This window comes from Marmota flaviventris, chromosome 2, assembly GCF_047511675.1.
Source record: "Marmota flaviventris isolate mMarFla1 chromosome 2, mMarFla1.hap1, whole genome shotgun sequence".
Taxonomy (NCBI): Eukaryota; Metazoa; Chordata; class Mammalia; order Rodentia; family Sciuridae; genus Marmota; species Marmota flaviventris.
The window spans coordinates 124,782,070-124,806,751 of record NC_092499.1 but is presented as its reverse complement, the minus strand read 5'-3'; the positions used below and the strand labels follow the sequence as shown (position 1 = coordinate 124,806,751).

The window sequence follows — 24,682 nt, the reverse complement described above, 5'->3', positions numbered from 1 at the left end:
ACATGACTCTTCACATGAAGGCTGGCAAGGGCACCCCCATCCAAGGCATGAGCCAATATTCTATGGTGGAGACCTCAACCTGGCCACACATTGGACTCAGAATCCTTGAATGGTTGTGAGAAATAAAGTGAGAATGTTTCTCGGTATAGTGCTCGTGGGCATGCACACACACGCATGTACACACACACACACACGCACGCGCACATACACACACAGAGACAAAAGAAGTCATCCTCTCTCCCTGTGGGTTGTACACCCAGGGTCACCTCTTCCCAACCAAGCTGCCCCCTCCCTGGGGATGGAGTATCAGGAGGTTGGGGGTGGACATAGTGCTGGGAGACAGTCTCTGCAGGAGACTGTGAACTCAGTTATTCCACACTATCTTAGGAAAAGCCTATCTAGAAATAAAGCTGAGCAAAGCCCAGGTGTTAGGAGGGAAGGAGGAGAAAGTTCCCCAGTTCTGACAACATTCTCTGAACCGTTGATCCAGTCATATCTGGAATTAACACCCATCCATTGGACACCTAGGAGTTTCTTTCATTTATTACCAATTGCATCTACTCAACAATTATGATGATTCCTTGGTCCCCCTGAGAAATTGTTGCTTCTTTTTAAGAGTACATTTAATTTAGATAACTTCTTATAAGGACATCACTGTTACTTCTCACCATCTTACTATTCCATTCTGGTGTTCTTTCTCTTTGTACTTGAAGGCAGCAGAAGCTGTATGTGTGGCCATTTGCAAAAGTTTGTATCTTCCACCCTGTTAACACACCACAGCCTAGATGTGAGAATGACCTGTATCTATCAAAACAACACCACCTCAGTGCTCTGAACCAGTTCTACCAGAACAGGCAACAACCATACCACCTGCAAGTCCAGGAAGGAATTTGGACTGAGATAAGACCACCAGACAAAGCTGGATGAGAAAAAGTGAGATTCCCCATCCCCAGGACAGGCTGACATCCACATGGGAGACACTGTGTGGAGGCCCCCAGCTGAACAGTGGCACGCAACAGCAGCTAGAAGGTCAAGCCCCTCCCCATGCAGACTCCTGCAGGTTCTGCTCTCCCTCTCTAGCTCCCTTGGGGTGAGGAAACACCCAGGGCCCCACCTGGGGGCAGAGCACTTGGAGATATGCAATCAGAATCCACTCACAGGTGATGGCCCTCAGAGAAGGCATTGCCCACACAGGCCTTCTGGGGAACTGCAGAGGCACCTCTGGCAGTGGGGCCACCACCCAGGGGGTCCCTTGGTGGTCCCTCAGTAAGAAAGGAAGATGAAGGAGAGGAATGGAGGACCACTCCAGCCAGGCAGATGCCCAGAGAGTGGCGGCAGGTCACTGGGCACCCAGTGATGTGGTGGAAAAAGTGGAAAGTGGTGAAGGCTTCCTTCTGCATGAATCTCAAACCTCAATAATCGGGCCGTTTTCTCACTATTGATACAGGGGACCACAGAACTGCTGTTGTGCCCTCTGATGCCTGGTATGGAGGTGCCTTCCGGTAGCCAGCCACTTCCTTCCTCTCTTGGCACTGTTAGCCCTCTTTTACTCCCTGAATGATACTTGCAGGACTCACAGATTTCCCTGCAGAACTCCCACTATGCCCATATCTGGTTATGAAGGAACCTGGCTCAGAAAGTGTCTACAGGGAGACTGAAATGAAGATTTAAGTAATTTCTAATCTTAACCTACTCCCCAAGAGGCAATTTCTATTAGTGAGAAGAGAATTGCTGGAGAATCTTGAGATTCCCCCCAAGAGCTCAGCTGCACTTCCCTCCCACCTCCCCTTACACCCATGCCCCTCCAGGAGCCAGTTCAAGGGGGTATAACAGAGATGGAGAGTGTCCCTTAGAATCTTTGTGATGGTTCAGAGGTATGGAAGTCCCAGGTTCTGAGTTTAAAACTCTGGAAAAAGCTATTTGTACTTGCATTACACTGGCCCACTCTCTGATGCTTAGATATTAATTTTTAATATTTGCAGAGCATTTCTTACATATAAGAATGTGTCTTCTCATTCTAGGAGGATTTTTTAATGAATATTTCATGTGACAATACTTGTAAACCACTTTTCTTCCCCCCCCCCCATTAGAATAACATCTAGCAGAGCAATTCTTCCATATGCAAGAAATTGGTCTCAACCTTGAACAAGGGCATTTTTTAAAAAAGATAAATGCAGTTTGCTATTTGACAATAAAACATTAAATTTAACATGATACATCCAGATATATTTAAACTTTCCTGTTATTCAGCTTCAGTATGAATCCATGTCACAACTCAGGTTCAAATTTCTCTTAGACTTTGGACCCTTGTGGATACTTCCTGTCAGGGAAGTGATTCTGGCTCACCAGGCCTGTTAAGAATTCTTAAAATCACTCCTTTAATATCTCCCTAGACTGAGCCCCCAAGAAACCAAGCATAGGACTCTGTGCTGCAGATTCAGGTAGGGGAGGCAGAGACCCTGCCCTCTAGTCAAGGCATGGTCTTTCAGATACAGGAGGGACCCCCCAACTATACTAAGATATAAAAACTTGGGAAGCTGAACCAGAAGAGATGCTTTGGATGTGATTTGAACAATGGAGGAAATGTGGTGTGGCATCTGGGATGCATCCCTACCAGAAAAAGGGCAATTTCAGGGAACTCTACTGTGGAGGTCATTGAGGAAAAAACAAGCTGAAATGGGAGGTGCTGCAAACCTCAGCTTCCAAAGAAGAAGGCAGAACACAGTCCTACCCAGGAAAACTCAGAGGATGGGCCTGATGTGGGGCAGAGACAAGGGTTAATTCAAGAAGCACTCAGCGCAGCACCTTGCTGAGCACAAGTGCTTGGTAAATATGATTTGCAAGTCCCTTTTACTGCTAATACCCTCCACTCACCATCCCCAGCAGCACTCCAGCACAGACTAAGAACAAGTTGCAAGGTAGAAGGACAAGGCCAAGAACCCGACTCTTGACTCCTCACACTCAGAGCACCCTCACCACCTGCATCAGCCTATGCAGAACATCCATGGATCTGGCCAGTCACCACCTCAACACTGCAGCATAGTGTTCGCTGATTGACATACGGTGTTTCCTTTCAGAAATGAACAACATGAAAACTGAGGGAAATGGCAATGGTATAACTACTTCTCTCCCAAAGTTTCTCCCAGTAAGAAAAAAAAAAAGAAGAAGAAGGAGAAGGGAAAACTGAAATCTGCACAAAACTACACTGTTATGGTTTGATTTATCCTCCAAAATTCATGTGGTGGAAGCATAACCCCCAAGGCAACAGGGTTAGCAGGTGAGGCCTGATGGGAGGTGTTTCCATCAGGACAGCTCCACCTCAGGGATGGACAGATGCCATTGTCAAGGTAGTGTGTGTCGCTTACACAAGTGAGTTAGGTCCCTACTGCCCTCTGTCGTGTGCTCTTTTCACTATGCAATGCCCTTCGCCATGTTATGATGCAGCAAGGAGGCCCTCACCAGATGCTGACCAGGTGTGCTTGGATTTCCCAGCCTCCAGAACCATGAGCCAAATGAGCTTCTGTTCATAATAAATTAACAAGTCTGTGGCATCCTGTTATAGCAACAGAAAATGCACTAAGACACATGCCTTCCACATAACTTGAAGATAGAGAACATCAAAAGATACAAAATACCTGTCACCAAAGAGAAAATATCACTAAATCCCAGCCTGCTTTCTCACACTATTATCCCACTTTAGCCAGCACAAAATTTTATAGTAAATAAAAGCAGGCAAACCTAAGGGAAGACAGAGGCAGCCAGGGCCAGCAGGAAGGACAGTCAGAAGGGACTAAGAGAAGGGCCACCAGTGAGGCATGTGCCATTTTATGGGCAAAAACACGGAATAAGCCCAATGGGAATATGCAGCTTTGGGGGAAGAATGTGCAGTTTGGGAACATGCAACCCTTTGACGACTGAATGGAAGAAAAGGAAGTCAAATTGGGGTGAAAGATTCTGCTGACAGAAGAGGGTGCCACTGAGCAGGAATACTTTAAAAACAAGCAAGACCAATGGCATTAACGGGAGAAAAGGGAAGTCAGACATATAAAGCTAGTGCAAAAATAATCTGGAAGTGAAATTTCACACCTATTGGCTGAGGAAATTTCTACAGCTATGAAGAAAAATGTAAGCCCACACTTTGAAATGAAGGAAATATACTCAAGCAATCATTTAAAAAAAAACATAAAACTCATCTTAAAAGTTAGAAATTCCAATGTTGATTGAGCTCAGGAATGAATTAAATTGCAAGGTTTTCTCAGAAATGAAGAATAAATTTATAAGATGCCCAAGGGACAGCAGACATAAATGAAAATATAAAAAGGGTCATCAAATAAAGATATCAAAACAACTGAGAGAATAAAAGAATTTAATTAATTAAATGAGTCAGAAATCCCAGAAAAGAAATAAAAGACATGCAACAAAGGAATGATACTCTTGATATATGTATGGCCTTTATCCTCAGTATATGTATGGTCTTTCTAAATACAACTAAAAACCCAGAGGCATAATTAATAAGTATGGTACATAAAAAAGTTTCAAATTATCTTGACCAAAAATAATCACACACCACACAAAGTCACAAAACCATTGACAAAAGAAGAAAATAATTGCAGCACATATCACAACCAAAGAGCTAGTATTCTTAATAAATGAAGAACTCTTTAAAACAGTGCCACAAAAACTCAACAGGAAAATGGCAAATTGACATGAATGCATAATTAATCAAAAATATATAAAACTATCCTCAAACATGAAAAAAAAAGATGCTCCAACAACACTCATCTTTAAAGAAATACAAACTAAGACAACACTGAAATTTGATTTCTCACAAAACTGGCAAAATTAAAAAGTAGACATCACATTCAATTTCTGTAGGAAAACAGAAACTTTCAGTAATGCCATCAAGAATATAAAGCAATACAACTCTTGTGGAGGGAAGTTTGGCAATACTTATTAGAACAGGCACTGGCCTTTTGACCCATCAGTCTGACATCCAGGAATATACCCCCTGAAAATAGACCTCCAACCACACATTGTAGCATTGTCTGTAATTATAAAAGATTGGAAACAACCTATATACCTCCATGTATACGAGGGAGGTTGGGTAAACTATAACGCATTTAGTGCATGGAATACCACACAGCTATACATGGGAGGAAGAAGACTACTGTGAACTGACTTCCAAGACTTACTGTTAAGTTTTTTTAAAAAGCAAAATGTGAAAGATTATTTATACCCCACTACCCTTTAAATAAGAAAGAAATTAATACAAAAAATAAGAATTTATAGACTTATAAATTTTACATATGTAAATACATATATATATAGTATCTCTTTATATACTTACAAGGAGGAGCTGAAAAGCAAGAAAGATAGGAGAATGAGAACAGGATAGGGGACATGAGGAAGAAGTGACACTTCTCTTCATTTACATTTCTATATGACATTGATTCTTAGAACCATAGCAATATTTCAAATACCTCCATCTCAAAACTTCATTACAAATGAATAAGAAAATATATGGAAGGGAATGGAGAAGACAATAATTAACTTAAATAACTTTGGAAAACAGTATTTTGACAGGTTACCGGAAGGCTAAAGACAAAAAGAACTGTATACAAATATTGTGATGGAGTTAAGTCTTTCTCACACAGGCATATGGGTTAGTAGTTCTGTGACTACTTTAGATGTATGTTAGAACTAAACAAAAAGTGAATATATATTTTAATAATGAGAGTGAGACACAAGCCACATGGTATTACATTGGGATCCAAGGCATCAATATCATAGTTTTCAACCTGTATACAGACATGGATGTGGAAGGCGGGGGTGTTAGTTTATACATACATATAGGCCTAGCCATGCTTACCAAGAAAGCCTGAGTTCAGTGACACCTAAGTTACAACACGCACACACCCAACACCCAGATCTCGGCTTCTATGTGCCATTTTCCAATAAAAGGAATGAGAGCTTTTTGGAGAAGCAGTTGATTCTAGGCCAAAGGAAAATGAAATTCAAAATGAAATCAGGAATATTTGGTAATATCAGAAAGTGAGGAAATACTTGAAAATTGATGGGAATGTGTCAAAAGGACACAGGAGCCAAAAGAACACTGAAGCTACTCCCAATAGCCAAAAGCAGAACAATTTGAGAAAAAAAAAAAAAAATTAAGGATACTATTGGAACACGTGGAATAAAATAAAAATCCATGAGCCCTTATTGATGTAAATAAACAAGCAAATAAATAAATAAAGGAAAAGGACAGCTCTTCCTTTCACATGAACTCATCTAACAAATGTAGGAAGAATAAGAATAATACAAAATCACCATTAGGCAAACACCACCATCTGCTGTTTTGGTAGAAGTCAGTGCAATATAAGTTCATGGAAACAAATGTGTCTAGTTGTTTTCAAAAACAGAGTACCCCTGACTGACTATGCTTCAGGGTGGCATGTTTCAGGGCCTGTGACAACATGAAACAAAAGGATTAGGTCCCAGGAGTATTCTGGAGAATTCAGGTCCAAAATGATAGGAAAGAGGTCAGGAAATCCTCAAACACTGGAAGGGTTCAAAGATAGGTATCAAACAGTTAGTATGAAACAAGGGGTTCAGGGCCAACCAGTCTGAAACGGAGACGGGCTGGGCCAGGAAACCTGGGTGTGATAGATTTGTGCCCTTGTGTACAACACCTCACCCTCATCTGGGATATCAGCAAATAGGTTGAATGCGAACAGGTTAAATCAAGCTTTTAATATTAATAAAAATTATTAGGGGGGGCTAGGGAAGAATAGAAGTACTTTGGATTAGAAAGAGAGGAGTGAAAGGAGGGGAGTAGGAAAGATAGGACAATCAACAGGACATTATTACCCTATGTACATATATGATCACACGACTGGTGTAACTCTACATCATGTACAACCAGAAGAATGAGAAGTTATAATTCATTTATGTATGAAGTGTCAAAATGCACTCTACTGTCATGTGTAACTAATTAGAATTATTAAAGAAAGGAAAAAAACGTTTTAAATAAAAGTCATTAATGGAAAGTGGTAACAGGAGAAACTATCTTTTAAACCCCAGCTATGAACTCAACATGGATTAATTGTCTAATCTAACTGGTCTTTACAAGAAACATTCAAGTTTAGCATTGATAAACCTATTGTAAAGGTAAGGAAACTAAGACTTGGAGGTATCGAGGTAACTTGTTCAACTTGCCCAACGTTTCATGCCTAGGATGAGGCAAAGCTGAGATCTGAACATAGATCTCTCTGATGCTAAATATTATGCTCCAATTGCCTGTTCACCTGATTGGGAAGAGCCATTCCTGGACCTGGGGATTGCCCACTGGAGTGCTCCAACCCATTCGCTTTGCCAGCATGCCAGAGGTGCATCCAGCTGTGGTGAGGTCTGGTTGAGAATAATGATGCTTCGACTGGTCCCCAAAAGGAGAAGCAAAGCAAGGACCTGTTCTGTAAGGGTGAGTGGGAACAAAATGGACAGGAGTACTCGGGAGTGAAGTATCAGAGTTGAAAGCATTAGGATTCCACAATGGCCAAGAGTGCTTCTCCTTCAGAAGGGATAGCTAGAGCATCTTGCCCAGGTGCTAGGACCCTGGGGTCGAGGTCCTGTCAGGATGAATGACAGGCTGCCCCTCTGCACTGCGCTGGGAAGGTAAGCATGGGAACCACAGATTCATGGGAGCCTCAACTGCCACACTTTAGACTATCAAGTGGAAGAATCACTGAACTCCTTGAAACCCCACAACCGAAATAAGCTCAGTTCCCTGTTGGTTTTCTAGACTGATGATGTGGTGTCAAGATGTAAGCCATTACAGCAGACTAATATATTCTGTCAAGGACTCAGGTCAAAATAAAGAGGTTAGAAACTAAGGCAAGGTTGTGCCCTTAGCTGAAGTTGGAAACCCTGCCTGTTGGTTTCAGCACCAAAATTGCCTCTCTCAATTAAAACCCAAACCAACATCTATTCAGAATTTTCTTTAATTATTAGAAAACAGAAACATTGCTGGGCTAGTTTTGTTGACATTAATCTAAGGCCCAAATTAAATCTTTGCTTTTTCTGGTGGAACACATATTGTATCCCTTTAATTGCCAGAAAATTGTTTTAAAATCCAATATAACTAAATTTTACAAAATTATATTCTGATTTATTAAGTTGAATATAATCAATGCTATATGTATCTGCTCTGTGGAATAAGATACTAAAGAAAACAGCTAGACAAATTGTCTTGATTTAGTGCTTCCATGCAGAAACAGCCCAGTTCTTGTCGCTATAGTATAGTAATGAATATCATGAGAAGAAACTGAGACATAATGGCCTTTCCCAGTGTCAAGGTGACTAACTCAATACACCCCCATATGGTTCCTCTAATCACTCAGATTTGTACAGATAAAAGAAAAAAACATTAAGAGACAATTGGAAGGCATAAAATGAGCTATAAAGAAGACACACATTAAAAAATTAAAGGATTACAAATTCTAAAAAGATCTACAAATAAATTAAATATCTAAGAAGATAAATATCATATAGCTCTACTCAAAGAACCATTGTTATTCTCAGACCCGCAATTTCATGAGGCAGTGGTAGGTGCTGGGTAGTAGGGATGCCCAAGCCTGGCCCCAGCAGATCCCACCAGCTCCTAGATTGTATGCTTATGACTGTACTAGCTTGGGAATGCTCTAAGTATTATGATTAAAGAAATACAAAAGTAAAATTAACATTAGGAAAAAAAATACCCACATAAGGGATATGAACACCCACACACAGGGAGAAAAATGCTAGAAACAACAATTGTATTTCTCAAATATTCCAGATCAATTTTAAAAATGATGCTGATTGGATGGACTTTGCTGTGGACCATTTTTTTATATTAGAGAGAAACTTTGCAATGTGCCTCAAGGAACACCCAGATGCTGAAGTAATTCATATTGCTTTGGAATTATTACTAGCTTTAGAAATAAACAATCATTTATTTTAGGGAAAAAATAAAGAAACTAGAAAAAAATAAATGTGGGGAGCTTTACTTTGAAGTGGTCACACAAAAAGCCTCATTCCCACAGCAAAAAAGGAAGAAAGAGAGAGAGAGAAAGAAAATGAAAGTCTCTAAAATTGTCTTAAGGGTGAACAGTCAGCAAGTAAATAGACATTAACTTCAAAGAAATCAATTAAATATTGTTAAAAACAGTGAAAGTCAGTGGCACTACAACCCATTCCCTCTTCTCCCACCACAGGCTCAGAATGATTGAGACTCGTGAACATGCCCAGGAAGGCAGGGTTCCCTTGGCTTAGCTCATAGCAAGGACTACAAAGTTTCTGGGAGATATAGGCCATCGGCATTTCTCTATGTTGTATAGCCTAACTCGAAGAGAGCCTTTCAAGAAATCAAGAGATCTCTAGCTCCACTCAGCTGCCACTCATAGGGAAGAAGTTCTATCTAGAAACATCAGATAAGAATACTAAGACCCTGATCCCTGATCGCTCTTTCCCTTGCTCACTTGTAAGGCAAAGTTTCTATGCCAAGAGAGACAAGTCAGGAAGACCAGAGACTACAGCCTGTACCCACTACCTGGCACAAAAAGCAGAGGTGTCATCCTGGGAGAAGACCACTGTCCCTGCCTCTGGAGTAGTGCCTCAGAGGTTTTTGATCAAGAGGAGAGGCACTCTTTTTGTTTTGATCTTTTATCCAAAATATGCAAAGAAATCTTAAGTCTCAACAATAAGTAAGTGAAAAATATGATTTTAAAATGAGTCAAAGATTAACTGACACATCATCAAAAAAAAAAAGATTACAAATTGACATATGAAACGATGCTCCACAAGAAAAAGGAACAATTTTACACTGTTTCGTGGGATTGTAAATGAGTACAACCACTAAGGAAATCAGTGGGGAAGTTCGTCAAAAGACTAAGAATGGAACCTTCATATGATCCAACTATACCACTCCATAGTATTTATCCTGAAGAATTAAACCATCATGCAATAGTAATACATGCATGCCCATATTTATAGCAGCACAATACACAGTAGCCAAACTATGGAACCCTCCTAGGTGTCCATCAGTGGATGAATGGATAAAGAAAATGGGGTCTACATACACAATGGAGTTTTATTCAGCCCTAAAAAAAATGAAATTATGTCATTTGCAGGAAAATGAACAGACTTAAAAACATTATGTTGAGCAAAATAAGTCAAACTCAGAAGGTCAAGGGTTATATGTCTTTTCTCATATGTGGAAGCTAGAGAGGAAGAAGGACAAGAAAGGTAAGGAGGATCTCATGAAAATCAAAGAGAGATCAGTAGAGTAGAGTAAAGGGGCCAGGTAGTGGGAAGAGAGGAGGGAGGGGAAATATACTGGGAAATAGTATTGGCAAAATTATGTTGTTATATTGTGTGCATGAATGAATATGTAATAAAAAATCCCGCTACTATATACAACTATAATGCATCAATTTTAAAATGTGGAAAGAAAATATGCTCCACACCATGTCATCAGGGAAATTAAAATTAAAATGATGAGACACCACTCCACACCTATTAGAATGGCCCAAATCTATAACACTAACAACAATAATGTTGGTGAAGATGTACAGCAACAAGAATTCTCCTCATTCATTGCTAGTGGGAATGCTAAATGGTATAGCCATTTGAAGAGATTAAACACTCTTACCATATGATCCATTAATTGTGGTCCTTCATATTTACTCAAAAGAACTGAAAACTTAACATTCATACAAAAACTTGCATGAGGAGGTTTACAGCAGCTTTATTTATAATTGCCAAAACTTGGAAGCAGCCAAGAAGTCCCCAAAGGTAAATGGATAAATGAACTGTGGTCATCAAACAATGGACTACGACTCAATGTTAAAAAGAAATGAGCTATCAACCATGAGAAGACATGGAGGAAACTCAAATGCATATTGTTAAAGGAAAGAAAACAATGTGAAAAAGTTACAGACTATATAATTCCAATTCTAGGATATTTTGGCCCAAAACTATGGATATGGTAAAAAGATCAGTAGTTATTAGGTGTTGAAGGTGGATGAATAAATTTAACACAAGTGGATATGTATCATTATGCCTTTGTCTAAAACCACAGAATGTACAATGCCAAGAGTAAATCCTAATATAAACTATGGACTTTGGGTGATGACATCCATGTAGGTTCAATTGTGAGAAATGTACCAAATAGTGGGGAACATTGATAACAGGAGAGGCTGTGCATCTGTGCAGGTGAGGAGGTTGGGAACACACAGGAAATCTCCATAGCTCCCTCATCATTTTGCTGTGAACCAAAAACTGTTCAAAAAAATAAAAACAAAATTAACTCTTAAAAATAAATCAGTTGGGCTCTAGTTCAGTTGGTAGAATGCTTGTCTTACATGCACAGACCCTGGGTAGAGTCCCCAGCACCACAAAAGAAATAAATAAATAAAATAAAATAAATCAGCTGGGAATTAGTGGAACCTAAAAGTTGTGTGTGATATGAACAAACACCTTAATAGATCAGGGAAATATATAAATATAAACGTTTTTAAAAAATAGAAAAATGTTGGGCCGGGGTTGTGGCTCAGTGATACGAGCACTTGCCTGGCATGTGTGAGACACTGAATTTGATTCTCAGCACCACATAAAAATAAATAAAATAAAGGTCCACCAACAACTAAAAAATATTTTTAAAAAATAGAAAAATGTTGACTATAAATACCACCTTCTCAGTATTTATATCAAACATAAATTGAATAAATATATCAAATAAAAAGAAGATATTTGGTGAATGGGTTTTTTAAAAATGTAATTCAACTATATGAGATCATTGCTATCAGGTTAGGTTAGATATATTGCACAAACAGTTAAAAAATAAAAAAACCTACAGTGGCCATACAAATATAACATACATTAACCCAACAATAACAATTGTTTAGAAGCAAAAAGCACTTCATAGTGATTCATGTAAATGGAATCAACAACAATCCTTCAGGAAGATTAATCAGCATCCAGAGTTGCTAAAGTACCTGATTAAAATTTCTAGTTTTTTGACAACAATTACAATATATGAAAAGGAGGAAGATAGTAACCCATATTCTAGGGTAGAAACTGTCATTGAGAGACCCAGATATTGAACTTAGTAAAATTTCAAAACAAATTTTGAATATGCTCATAGAACTAAGTTAAATCATGCCTAAAGAATTGAAAACTAATAACAGCAGTGCATTAAACAGAGACTATCATAAAAGGATAAAGATTATTTTTAAGAGAACAGAATGGTCACTTGAAGATTGAAAAATATGAATGAAATGAAAAACTACTAAGAGATTCCCAATAACAGATTTGAGATGATGTAAAAAGACTTACTCAAAATGAAATAGATCAATAGAAAGTGTCTAATCTGAAGAACACTGAGAAAAAAGAATGAAGAAAAATAAAATATTAAAAAAATATAGGATACAATCTAGAAAATCAACCTGTTTATAATGAGAGCTTCAGAGAGAAGAAAAAAATTAAGGGAAGAAAGGAAACATGAATAAAAAATTAATAACCCAAGACTATCCAAATATCCACATTTGATTAAAAATATTAGAGATCTGAAAAGCTGAAAAGAAAAAAATGACAAGCAGAATAAACACAAAGAGATCCACTCCTTGCTGCAACATAATCAAATTACTGAAATATGAAACGACACCTCAAAAGCAGCAACAGAAAAGTTACTTGATATGCACAAGGGATAAACAATATTGTTAAGAGCTGTCTTCCCATAAGAAAAAATGGAGAATGCAGGCAGTGGGATGATAGCTTGGACTGCCTAAAGGAAACGACCAAGAATTCTGCAGAGATCAAGCAATACAACACTTTGACAATTAAAGCAAAATAAAGACATTTGTGTATAAATAAAGAGAATTTGCAGCTAGCAGACCCGCTTTACCAGATATATTGAAAGAATCCCTCAGGGTGTCACCATATAACAGCTTAAATCCATATAAGGCAGTAAAGAGTTCTGGAGAAGGTAAGTATTGAGGATAGATAGATATATAGGAGATAAAATTATATATTTTCTCTTAATTGACTTAAAATACATTGCATAAAATAATGACAAAACTGCACATTAGGCATATAACATAAAGATAGGACATGGAACAATAATGGCACAAAGGAAGGAGGACAAAATGGAAATATGGGCAAGATTTCTGTATTTTGCCAGAAGTTAGTATTATTCCAATATAGATATATTTGTTATATATATATATATATATATATATATATATATATATATATATATATATAAAATAAATCAAGATGTATAACTTAACCTCTAGAGCAGTTAAAAAATAATTCAAATATACAGTTTTAAAAAAATAAACAAAGACAAGAATTAAAATAGTACACAAGATAATATTCACATAAAATAAAGAAATGAAGGAGAAAGAGCAGAACAAAAAAATATATGAGACAATGAAAATATCAAAAGAGCATACATTAACCCAACAATAACAATAATTTTTTTAATTGACTTCTCATATCTTTTTTTAAAAAATGTATGATTTAGTTGTAGGTGGACACAATACCTTTATTTTGTTTTTATGTGGTGCTGAGAAGCAAATCCAGTGCCTTACATGTGCCAGGTGAGCATTCACTGAACCCCAGTCCCAGCCCAAAAACAATAGTTTTATTAAATGAAATGGAGTACACATTTCCCAATCAAAAGGGAGAAATTGTCAGATTGGATTTTTTAAAAATGATAATCCATTCAAAGAGTAATAAAAAATGAGTGGAGATGGCTATATTAATATCAGACAAAATACACTAAGACAACATTATTACCAGAGAAAAAGAGGGATATTTGATAATGACAAAAGTTCAAATGATATAATAATTATAAAAGTCTATCACCGAACAAAAGGAAGAACATATAATTCAGCTATACTAGTTGGAGACTATGATATCTCACTTTTAGGACAGTTACCAGAATATCAGTAATCTATAGGAGACTTCAGCAAAAATGTTAACAAGCATGACATATGGGGCATTTATAGAACATTCCAGCACACAATAGTAGAACACACATATTCTTCAAGCAGAAGAAAACAGACCAGCACAATAGTGACCACACAACAAGTCTCAATAAAATTTGAAAGGATTGAAACCATGCAAAGTGTGCCCTGTGACCACAACTGAATTAAACCAAAAGTCAAAAACAGAAAGAAACATAGATGAACCCTAAGATTTGGAACTTTTAAAATATACTTTTAAATAACCCATAAAACAAAAATAAATTACATGGAAAATTAGAAAATAATTTTTCATGTTCACTGAATGAAAATGAAAGTATAAATATATGCTAAATTTAATGCAAAAAAGCAGTGTTTGAGAGGGAATTGCCTGCGGAGTAGCATTTTTCTATGTTAGTCAACCTTTGAGTCTGAGGAAGACACAAGTTCATAAATAATCTCAGGATTAAAATGTGTTGTGAATAATTCTACAATTAGAATTGTAACTGAAACAATGGGGTTATGGCTCAGCTATAGAGCACTTGTCTATCATGTGCGAGGCCCTGGGTTTGGTCTTTAGCACATAAAAGTAAATAAATAAAATAAAGGTATTGTGTCCAACTACTACTAAAAAATAAAATAAATAGATAGATTATATAGATAAAAACAACACCTATTGTTCACTCTTTTCCATTACAACACAGAAGTATTCAAATATAACACAAACTGAACTCGGTTATCAAGGTAATGTTACCCTGTAAACTTCTTGTCACAAGTCATTTTTCTCCAAACCCTATTTTGAGCAAATTCTACTTTTCTTGACATATAATAATTGTATATTTTATGGGGAATGGTGAGATGATTTTATAGACCTATACCTACACAATGTGTACTGTTCAAATCAATATAGTCAGCATTTCCACCTCCTTAAACACTTCAGGTTCATTCTCCTTTATAGCAAATGAAATTAGAAGTAGTTTCCAAGCCACAAAGAGGTTGTGCAAAACACAAAAAAGAAAAGAAAAAAAAAACAATAGCAACCTAATAATTTCAACAAAAACATTTAGATGGCTTAGGTAAAAGTTGGTTAACTTAAAATAATCCAATTACAATTTTCCATAATTTTCTACATAGTAATATGTAGAAAGACTTATAGACTTAGGCTTTCATCGTTTACTGAATAAAATATGAAATTTTAAAAGCAGATAAAAGATAACAAAAGTCTTACCTCCATCAATACGAAGAGTGCAGCAAAGAACAGAAGGGTTGCCCATTCCACTCTGTGTAGAATTATCTCAAAATCATGGATATCAGCTAAAATTAGCAACCAGATGGCACCCAGAATAGCAATCCATCCTGAAAAATAAGAAAATGGAGATATATATGTTCAATTGTTAATAGACTAATTAATTATTCTCCCCTGATTTATCCCTTATTGAGGATAACTGATATGTGGCAGACTGCACGTATTTAAAATGAATAATTGCTATTTTGACTTAAGTGTAGATTCATGAAACCAACACTATAATAAAGACAAATGCACATATTCTTGCTGCTCAAGGTTCATGCATACCCATGCTCTCTACCCCTCTAGCTCCTTCTATCACCCCCCACACACTCTCAGTAAACTATTCATCTCTTCTTTCACTATAGTTTAATTTACATTTTCTATATTTTATATAAATATAGACTCCCTATTAATCATACAGTACATATATTTTGCTCTGTTTCTCAAAGGACAGATCATGTAGCTAGAAAATCAATAGTCAGCATAATTATTTTAAGATTCATTGGTTTTGGTTTGTGGATCAATAGTTCATTCTTGGGCTGGGGATGTGGCTCAAGCAGTAGCGCGCTTGCCTGGCATGCCTGCGGCCCAGGTTCGATCCTCAGCACCACATGCAAACAAAGATGTTGTGTCCGCCGAAAACTAAAAAATAAATGTTAAAATTCTCTCTCTCTCTGTCTCTCTCACTCTTTCTTTAAAAAAAAATAGTTCATTCTTTGTCACTATTAGTAGTACACCATGATATGGCTATGACACATTGTACCATTCACCCTTTGATGGACCTTTGGCTTGTTTCTAGTGTTCAACTATTACAAATGAGTGTGCTATGAACAATCATATATAATTCCTTGTATATACACATGCTTTCCATTCTCTTGGGTAAATATCTTGGAATGGGATGGTTAGATCATATGAGAGGTTAATATTAAGGAGTGCTGTGTGGAATACTTATGTTTTAAAAAGTGGAAAAACTGTTTTCCAAAAGGATTCCAGTTCCTCCACATCTTCACTGAGAATTGGTCAGTCTTTCTGATTTTAGACATTCCAATGGGTGGGAGATGGATATCTTATTGTGGTTTCAAATTACATTTACCTATTGATTCATCTTTATGTGTACTTATTTGCCATCTATATATTTTCTTTCATGAAGTTTTTGTCCAAAAAGTCTACTCACTTGCTAGCAGAGCCAATTGCGAAACCCAAAATAAACAAAAGAAAAGAAATTACAAAGATTGAAACATGAATCAATGAAATAGAAAACAAAAATATTGGTGATACCAAAATCTGGTTGTTGTTGTTTTTTTAATAAATAACACTAATAAACTTAACCAATATGAATAGGTTAAAAAGCAAGAAGACAAAATTGCTGATATCAAGAATAAGATTGATATCATGACTATAGTTTCTGTAGATACAAAAATGTATTCATTTTCTTCAACTGACATAACACTCAAACATGGTAGCTTAACACAGCATCTATTCATTATATCACAGTTTTCATAGGCTATAAGTAGAATGGGTTTGTAGCAGGGTGTGAATGTGTTCTCTCTCTGCCCCTGAAATATCTTAATTTTGTAGCTTAATTTTGTTCTATCTGAAACCTTGTGGCGTTTTACAAAGGATCCTTTGAACACGTTCCTGCCTCTAGACATTTTGCAGATGCTTTTTACCAAAAGCAAAGTGTCCTGATGAAACCACTACCTATAGATAAGATGAACCACCACGTATGTCTCATAAAGCCAAAGCCAAGATGTTGGCTGCATTCCTTTCTAGAGACTATGGAAGAGAATTGTTTCCTTGCTTATTCAGGCTGTTGCTATAATTCAATTCCTCATAGCTATAAGAATGAGGTCCCTACTGCCTTACTGGCTATCATCCAAGAGCTGTTCTCAGCTTCCAGAGGTCACCTGCATTTCCTGGCTCCATCTTCCAAGCAACGGTGAGTCAAGTCCCTCTCACACTTCAGACCTTTTCTGCCTCTTCTGACACATCTCCCCCACTGACCCTTCTTCCATTTTCCTCTTCCATTTTTAAGGGTCCATATGATTATATTATGCCTGTTTAAGCAATCCAGGAATATCTACCTCTATTAAGGATTATAACATTAATTTTACTTACAAAGTCCCTTTGACATGTCACAAATATACCCAGGCATCAACACCAGAAATTAGAGTGTAGACACCTTTCAAGTAGGGACTGTAGGTATGTATGGGTTAGTGAAAGAAATTCACATTTTAATAATATAGGTTCCACAAACACTGTATGTATCTATATTATTTGTGTATTTTTTAGTTTTTCGTAAGAATGTCTTGTACAAATCCCTGCAATCTTTTGTGTATACATTAGCAAACTGATGCTAAAATTTATATAGTAATGCAAAGGACCTAAAATACCCTAAGCAACTTAAAAAAGAACAAAGTTGGAAAATATACATTATGTCGCTTCAAGACTTATCTAGAGCTCCTATTGTATAAAGCTACAATAATCAAAATAGTGTGGTACTACAACAAGATAATCAAATTCATCAATGGAGAATCCAGAAATAGACCAACACAGTCATGGCCAATTGATTTCCAATAAAAGTTCAATGGTGATTCAGTGAAGAAAGGGGAATCTTTTCCAGAAATTGTACTATAACAATTAAGCATCCATATACAAAAGAAATTTTACTCTGATATACTCATTAATTATATTCAAAAGTTAACACAAATAGATTGTAGGCCTATATGTAAAGTTTGTAAGTATAAAACTTCTAGAAGAAAACACAGGAAAAACCTCTGGAACTTTGGGTTAGGCAAAGTTTTCTTAGATACAATCCTAAAAGCATGATTCCTGAAAGGAAAGTTTTATATTAATGGGACTTTATCAAAATTATGAATTTGTGCTTTTCAAAAGGCACTGTTAAATAGAAGTCCAGTAAGGGTTCTATTTTCCCTATACATACAAGGCTGTGATAAAATTTAGTTTATAAATCAGGCACAATAAGAGATTGAAAACAATAATAAAATTAGAACAATGACTGTTATAAAAACTGTGAATGTGTTCTCTCTCTGCCCCTGAAATATCTTATTGTACTTCCACTCCCTTCTTGTGATGATGTGAAGTCAAACAATGCCTACATGTTGGTATGAAGTAAGGTGAGTGATGTAGGTTTGGGTGTAGCATCAGACTACTACATAGCGCTTGTGTTCACGTAAGCCTTAAGACACTGTGATAGCTGATCTGAAAGCTGAGATGGCTAGTAAGTAACCAGGGCGGGAAGCAGAAAAAGTGTGGCTACATCAGGCAAAAGGATGAACACATTCCAGACAGAATGGAGAATGGCTAGAGATTTTATCACACTACTCAGAACAGCAATGCAATTTAAAACTTATAAATTGTTTATTTCTGGAATTTTCCATTAATATTTTTGGACCCTGGTTGACCATGGATTACAGAAGCCACACACAAAACCACAGATAATGGGAAAAGGAGGGAATATTGTATAGGACTCAGCACTATCTGCATTTTTAGGCATTCACTGGGGTTCTTGGCACATATGTCTTATGGATAAAGTGGAACCACTGTAATTTGTAAAAGAAAAAAATGAGTGTTAATGAGAATTTGTAGAAATTGGAACCCTCACACATTGCTGATGGAAATGTAAAAATTGTTCCAACTGCTGTGGAAAAACAATCTGGCAGTTCTTCAAAAAGCCAAACATAGAATTACCACATGGCCCACCAAGAACCAATTCTTGTACACCAATGATCACGGCAGCACTATTCACAATAGACAAAAGTTGGAAACAATCCTCATGACCATCATCAGATGAATGGGTTAAAAAAAAAAAAGATGTCATATAACACAATGCAATGCTATTCATGTTATTCAGCCATATCTAGTATATGCAAACTTCTAGAAACAGAAAGTAGATTAGATACTACCAGGGGCCAAGGAGGAGGGAGAGAATAGGAGTTACTATTTAATGGCTATTGAGTTTCTGTTTAGGGTGATGACAAGTTTTCAAACTTGTGGCGATGATCCACAATATTATGAATATAATTAGTGCCACTGAATTGTAGACTCAAAAAAAGGTTACAATGGCAAAATTTATGTGAAATATATTTTTACAATGATTAAAAAAAAGAAGGAAGATGTGTAGGGGAAGTACATTGTCATTTAGGGTGTGGGTGGGCAGATCATAAAGCCTCACACAGCTGGCAAAGATGTCAGGACCTCATTCTGTTGACAGAAGTCTCTGAGGTTTCCTAAAGCTGAGAAGCCTGAGTTTTCCATGGGCCTCAGCTTCCTTGGCCTGAGAGACTTTATTACTTGTCTTTGAATTCTCCAGAGCACCTACCCTAACACAAAGGACAGACACTTTACTCTCGGTCCATCCCATTGAATGTTTGATTCCTTGATTGCTTCCCTAAAGATAGATCATTTCATATATTTCTGTTTTTTTTTAAATTCTTGTTAAGAAAAATTGCATTTTCCCTGGGCAGTGCTTTTCTACACCCAGAAATGGCATCCCTTTATTTGCTCAGCTATATGGCAATAAGAGCCTCTCTCAGAGTCACTAAAAACACAAGTTGTTTTTCTTAAGCCTAAGAAATTCCAGTCATGACAGAAAGCTGGAAGCTCTCTAGGACTCTTTTTATAGTCTTATCTTCTCTTATCATTTCTGGAGACCTAAATTTTCATTCATCCACAACTCCTGCCATAGCACTCATCAATACAGTTTCAGAATAGGTTTTATATTCACAGAATTTTGTCTTGTCGGGAAAATTCCCTGCAATAACCTACAATTGAATGGAGATTCACCTTGTCCTTGCAAAACCTCGATTTTTTTTCCCTTAATTTTAAACACACTGCCTGCAGAGCTGGCAACACTAATCAACTGCCTGAACAAGAATATTTGGTTGGTAATATGAAATCCCTTAGCTAAAGAGCAAAGTGGCACCTTCTAATAGGACCCCCAGGTCACCATTAGCAGTGATCCACCCCATTCTCACTCAGCACTGGCTCCTTGATGACAGTGACAAGAGATGAAGTTGTGGGGTATTTTATAATGTGCTGGAATCAAAAAACACTAATGGGAACATTACAATTTCCAGCTTTCACATTCTATTACAAATTCTAACAATGTGCCATTGAGACGATTCTTTTAAAAATTAAAAGTTTGGTTGAGTGAAGATGAATAAGGATGAAAAGCAGCATTTACCTGAGATGACTTTATCCTGTGGAGCAACTATTAAACCCCCTCCTTGAATGCACATTCATCTCTCACGGAGAGCTTTGCCATTCCTTACAGCAAAATTTGTGATAAATGCTTGGTACTTTCATTTGTATCTCCAGTAGAGTCAAGTTTCATTGCAGAACAAAAAACTAAAGGAACCTCTTCTGCCCCCATTCCTAAAGCTCTAGGCAGCACAATTCAAGCGAGCAAAGGACAAAGGCCTCCATCATGCACTATGTGGCCTCCTTGGAACTCACCCATCATCTTTCAGCAATCCAATCCAGAAGGAAATGGAGACTCCCAAAGATGAGCTGGTTTCTTTCATGTTACACAGCTTGCTGGGGACAAAACTAGGATTCAATCCCTAGTCTACAGAATTTCTTTTCATGCCACCAAGTTGGATTCTTCTCCTGTGCTCAGTCTAGATGGAATGTTTTCACTATTTATGAATAAATTCGGTTTCTTTATCTGAAACTTCTCCCCAAAATGTGATTTGTTTACTATAATGAGCAATGTAGCTTAATTTTGTTCTATCTGAAACCTCGTGGTGTTTTACAAAGGATCCTTTGAACACGTTCCTGCCTCTAGGCATTTTGCAGATGCTTTTTACCAAAAGCAAAGTGTCCTGATGAAACCACTACCTATAGATAAGATGAACCATCACGTATGTCTAAAGCCAAGCAGGCCGCATCTCCAGAGAATATCTCAACCATCACTATTCTTATGTTCATCCCTCCAACCAGGAAGAATCACAAATGGGCTATACATACGATGCATGGTACAAGCCACCCTGCCTGCCTCCCTTTGATGAAGTAACTCATAATGGCTACACGCTGCCTAAAATGGGCCAAATGAGCCTCTCTCAAATAATCAAGGTGAGGACCTTCAGTTACACAGCTACACTGTGTTTTTCTATGAGGTAGCTCTCAACCTGTTCTCAGTCATCATTTACCCAGGCAGTGGCCCACTCAGTGCTCCATCCTGAGAAATCCCAGCCTACAGTTGGGTGGACGAGTAGAACAGCAGCTGGCTCAGAAGCGGTTAAGTTCTGTTACAGCACTGTGCAGGGGGCCACAGCTGTGAGACCCAAAGAACAGCACCCCTAACTACCTGAGTAATTGATCTATAGACAGATTTTCTTTTTCTTTTTTTTTTTTTTTTTGGGGGGGGGGGCTACCAGGGATTTAACTCAGGGTACTTAACCACTGAGCCACATCCCCAGCCCTTTTTGTATTTTATTTAGAGACAGGATCTCCTGATTTGTTTAGGGTCTCACTAAGTTGCTAAGGCTGGCTTTGAACTAGTAATCCTCCTGCCTCAGCCTCCTGAGTCACTGGGATTATAGGCATGCACGACTGCGCCTGGTGACAGACAGGTTTTCTCTTATGAGAAAATGCCTATTTTTTTCCTAATTTTTTTTTACACTCAGTGTACTTTTTTAATTATATCTCTTAAGACTTTTAAATCAAGTAGTTTCCACCTTTTTTCTTCTTAAGCTACTAAGGGTTTATTTTGTTTGTTTTTTTTTTAATTTTTTCTAAAAATTTATACATGAAGGTAGAATGCATTTTGATACATTATATATAAATGGAGTATAATTTCTCATTCTTCTGATTGTACATAATGTGGTATTACACAGGTTGTGTAATCATATATGCACATAGGATAGTAATGTCAGATTCATTCTTCTATCCTTCCTGCCCCACTACCCCCTCACTCCCCTATACTCCTCTCCACCCAATCCAAAGTACTTCTAGTCTTCCTTACCACCACCCCCTGCCCATTGTGAATTATCATCTGCATATCAAAGAAAACATTTGGCCTTTAGTTCTTTGGAATTAGTTTATTTGCTTAGCATGATGTTCTCCAACTTCACCTATTTACCTGCAAATGCCATAATCTAATTCTTCTTTAAGGCTGAGTAATATTCCATTGCATGTATGTATGTGTGTGTGTGTGTGTGTGTGTGTGTGTACTTTTTTCTTTATTCATTCATCCATTGAAGGGCACTTAAGTTGGTTCCATAGTTTAGCTATAGTGAATTCTATAAACAGTGATGTGGCTGCATCACTGTAGATTCTAAATCAGCATTCTACTTGTCTTTTAAATCCAGCAAAAGCCAGACCGTTTTCATCCCCTTATGTTTCCTACAGTGCTTAGCCATCAGCCTGAGCAGGTCACTCCCATGGCACTAGGGCCTGCATCAGGCACTGTTTCTGAGGCCTCCATATACATGAACTGATTCAGTCCTCACAGCAACCTATGGGTACGGAGGCATAGAGTAAGTGCAGAACTGGAGGGAGGCTTAGGGCTAGGAAGATCTAGCTCCAGATCTGCCCTTCTCCCTTTTACATCCAGGAAAGTGGTTTCCAACCTTCCAAGGTTCTGGCTTTGACTAAGACATCAAAAGTCACAGTGAAACTAATGCTCCTTTGAACACTTAGAGGCTTCCTTGTGGTTTCCAATCAGGCTTAGGAAGCTCTATGGTCACATCAAGTGAGTAGTTGGGAAGGATAAAGATGACTAAAACATAAGCAATTCTATTTCCAAATATTTTGCCTCAAATAAAGTTTTCCACTAATATTGCAGGCTAGTATAGACACCCAGGACCCTGCTAAGCAGCCCCTCCCTATCCACTCTATGTGCCCACCCTCTCTACCATGGAGGCTGACTTGTATAGACCATATTGAAAGGTTCTCTTGTCCTGGACCTCAGTTGGGCTTTGCCAAGGGGGAACCCAGCAAGAGAATGAGCCAGATGAGAGTGGGCTGGGGACTTTTGTACTTTGGGATCTCTCTATACAGGGCACTCACACTGAAGGTCACACTGCTCTTTGCAAAGTGACCTTGTCATCACTGCATCCTCCCAGTTTCTACGAATCTCCTTCCTCTCACACACCCCCAGCCCGATATTGCTCTGGAATATGCCCTTCCCTTTGTGGATTTCCTCCACCTCGCCCACACTGGTACACAGTCCCCTTAGTAAAGTCAATGCAAATTACCAAGTTGGAGTGTGACGCGTTTCCTGGCGGGATCCTGAATGATAGAGTGAATTGTATTCAGTTTGTCCTTTTATAGACATCTTCTACTATACCATACATGGAAAAAGAGCATCAATTTTAAACAAAACACATAGCTCAGTTACCAAGGAAACATGCTCATGTAGCCAGCTCCCTGAACAAGAGATTGAACAGGATCAGCATTCTAAAAGCCCAGTTAGATCCCACCACTCCCTACATTCTTCTCACCTGACCCTTAACACCACAGGACAGATTCGCTTGTTTTTGAGCTTTTAATAGAAAGAATCACATAGCATGTACTCTTTCCTATCACTTCTTTTGCTAAACATGTTTGGGAGATTTAGTCATTTGTTACAGTTGCAATGATATGTTAATTTTTTATTTCTACATAATATTCCACTGCATCACTGCCTCATAACTTATTCATCCTTATAGGATTGACAGATATTTGAGTTGCTTCCGGTTTGGGGCTATTATAAGTGGAGCTGCTGTGAGCATTTTCAGACATATCTTTTGGTGTGCACTTTTACACATTTTTGCTGGGCATACAATGAGAACAAAATTTCCAGGCAAGCATTGACCTAAACTTAGTAGATGATGCCAAATTATTTTCAGACATCATTATACAAATTTAAAATCTGATCGGCAACATATGGCATTTTCTATTGCCCTACATTTTCACAGCATTTAATTTTCTCAGACTTCAATTTCAGCCATTTAGGTATGAATGTGATAGCATCTCATTGTGGCTTAAATTCACACTTTACTGATAACTTCTGAGGTTGAGCAACTTTTTATATGCTTATTGGTAATTTCAGTATCCTATTTTGTCAAGATTCCTTTCAATTTTTTATTTTTTATTTATCTTTATTAATCTACAGGTGTCCTTTTTTATATTTTAGGTATAATTTCCAAATGTAATCAAAGATATGATTGGGACCGGTCTTTTTTCACTCTGTAGTTTCTTTTCACCCGTTTTGCAGCATCTTTTGAGAAACAAAAGTTCCTTGTTTTAAGCTAGTCAAAGTGATCAACCTCATCCTTAGCCATCAGCACTTTTTATATCTTATTTAAGACACTGAGTCATATGGTAGTGTCTTTGATGACATAGCATGATCTGCCTAAGATATTTAGAAGGATCCTATTTTAAAGAA

At 37.6% G+C, this 24,682-nt stretch overlaps 1 protein-coding gene across 1 annotated transcript in view; it reads right to left on the bottom strand.

The window, feature by feature from the left end:
* Oca2 (OCA2 melanosomal transmembrane protein) overlaps positions 1 to 24,682 on the bottom strand; it is a 336,227-nt gene that overhangs the window by 144,691 nt on the left and 166,854 nt on the right. The window contains exon 18 of the mRNA XM_027925820.2: positions 15,229 to 15,356. Within this exon, the coding sequence (XP_027781621.2) occupies positions 15,229 to 15,356 (128 nt within the window). The remainder of the gene's footprint in view (positions 1 to 15,228; positions 15,357 to 24,682) is intronic.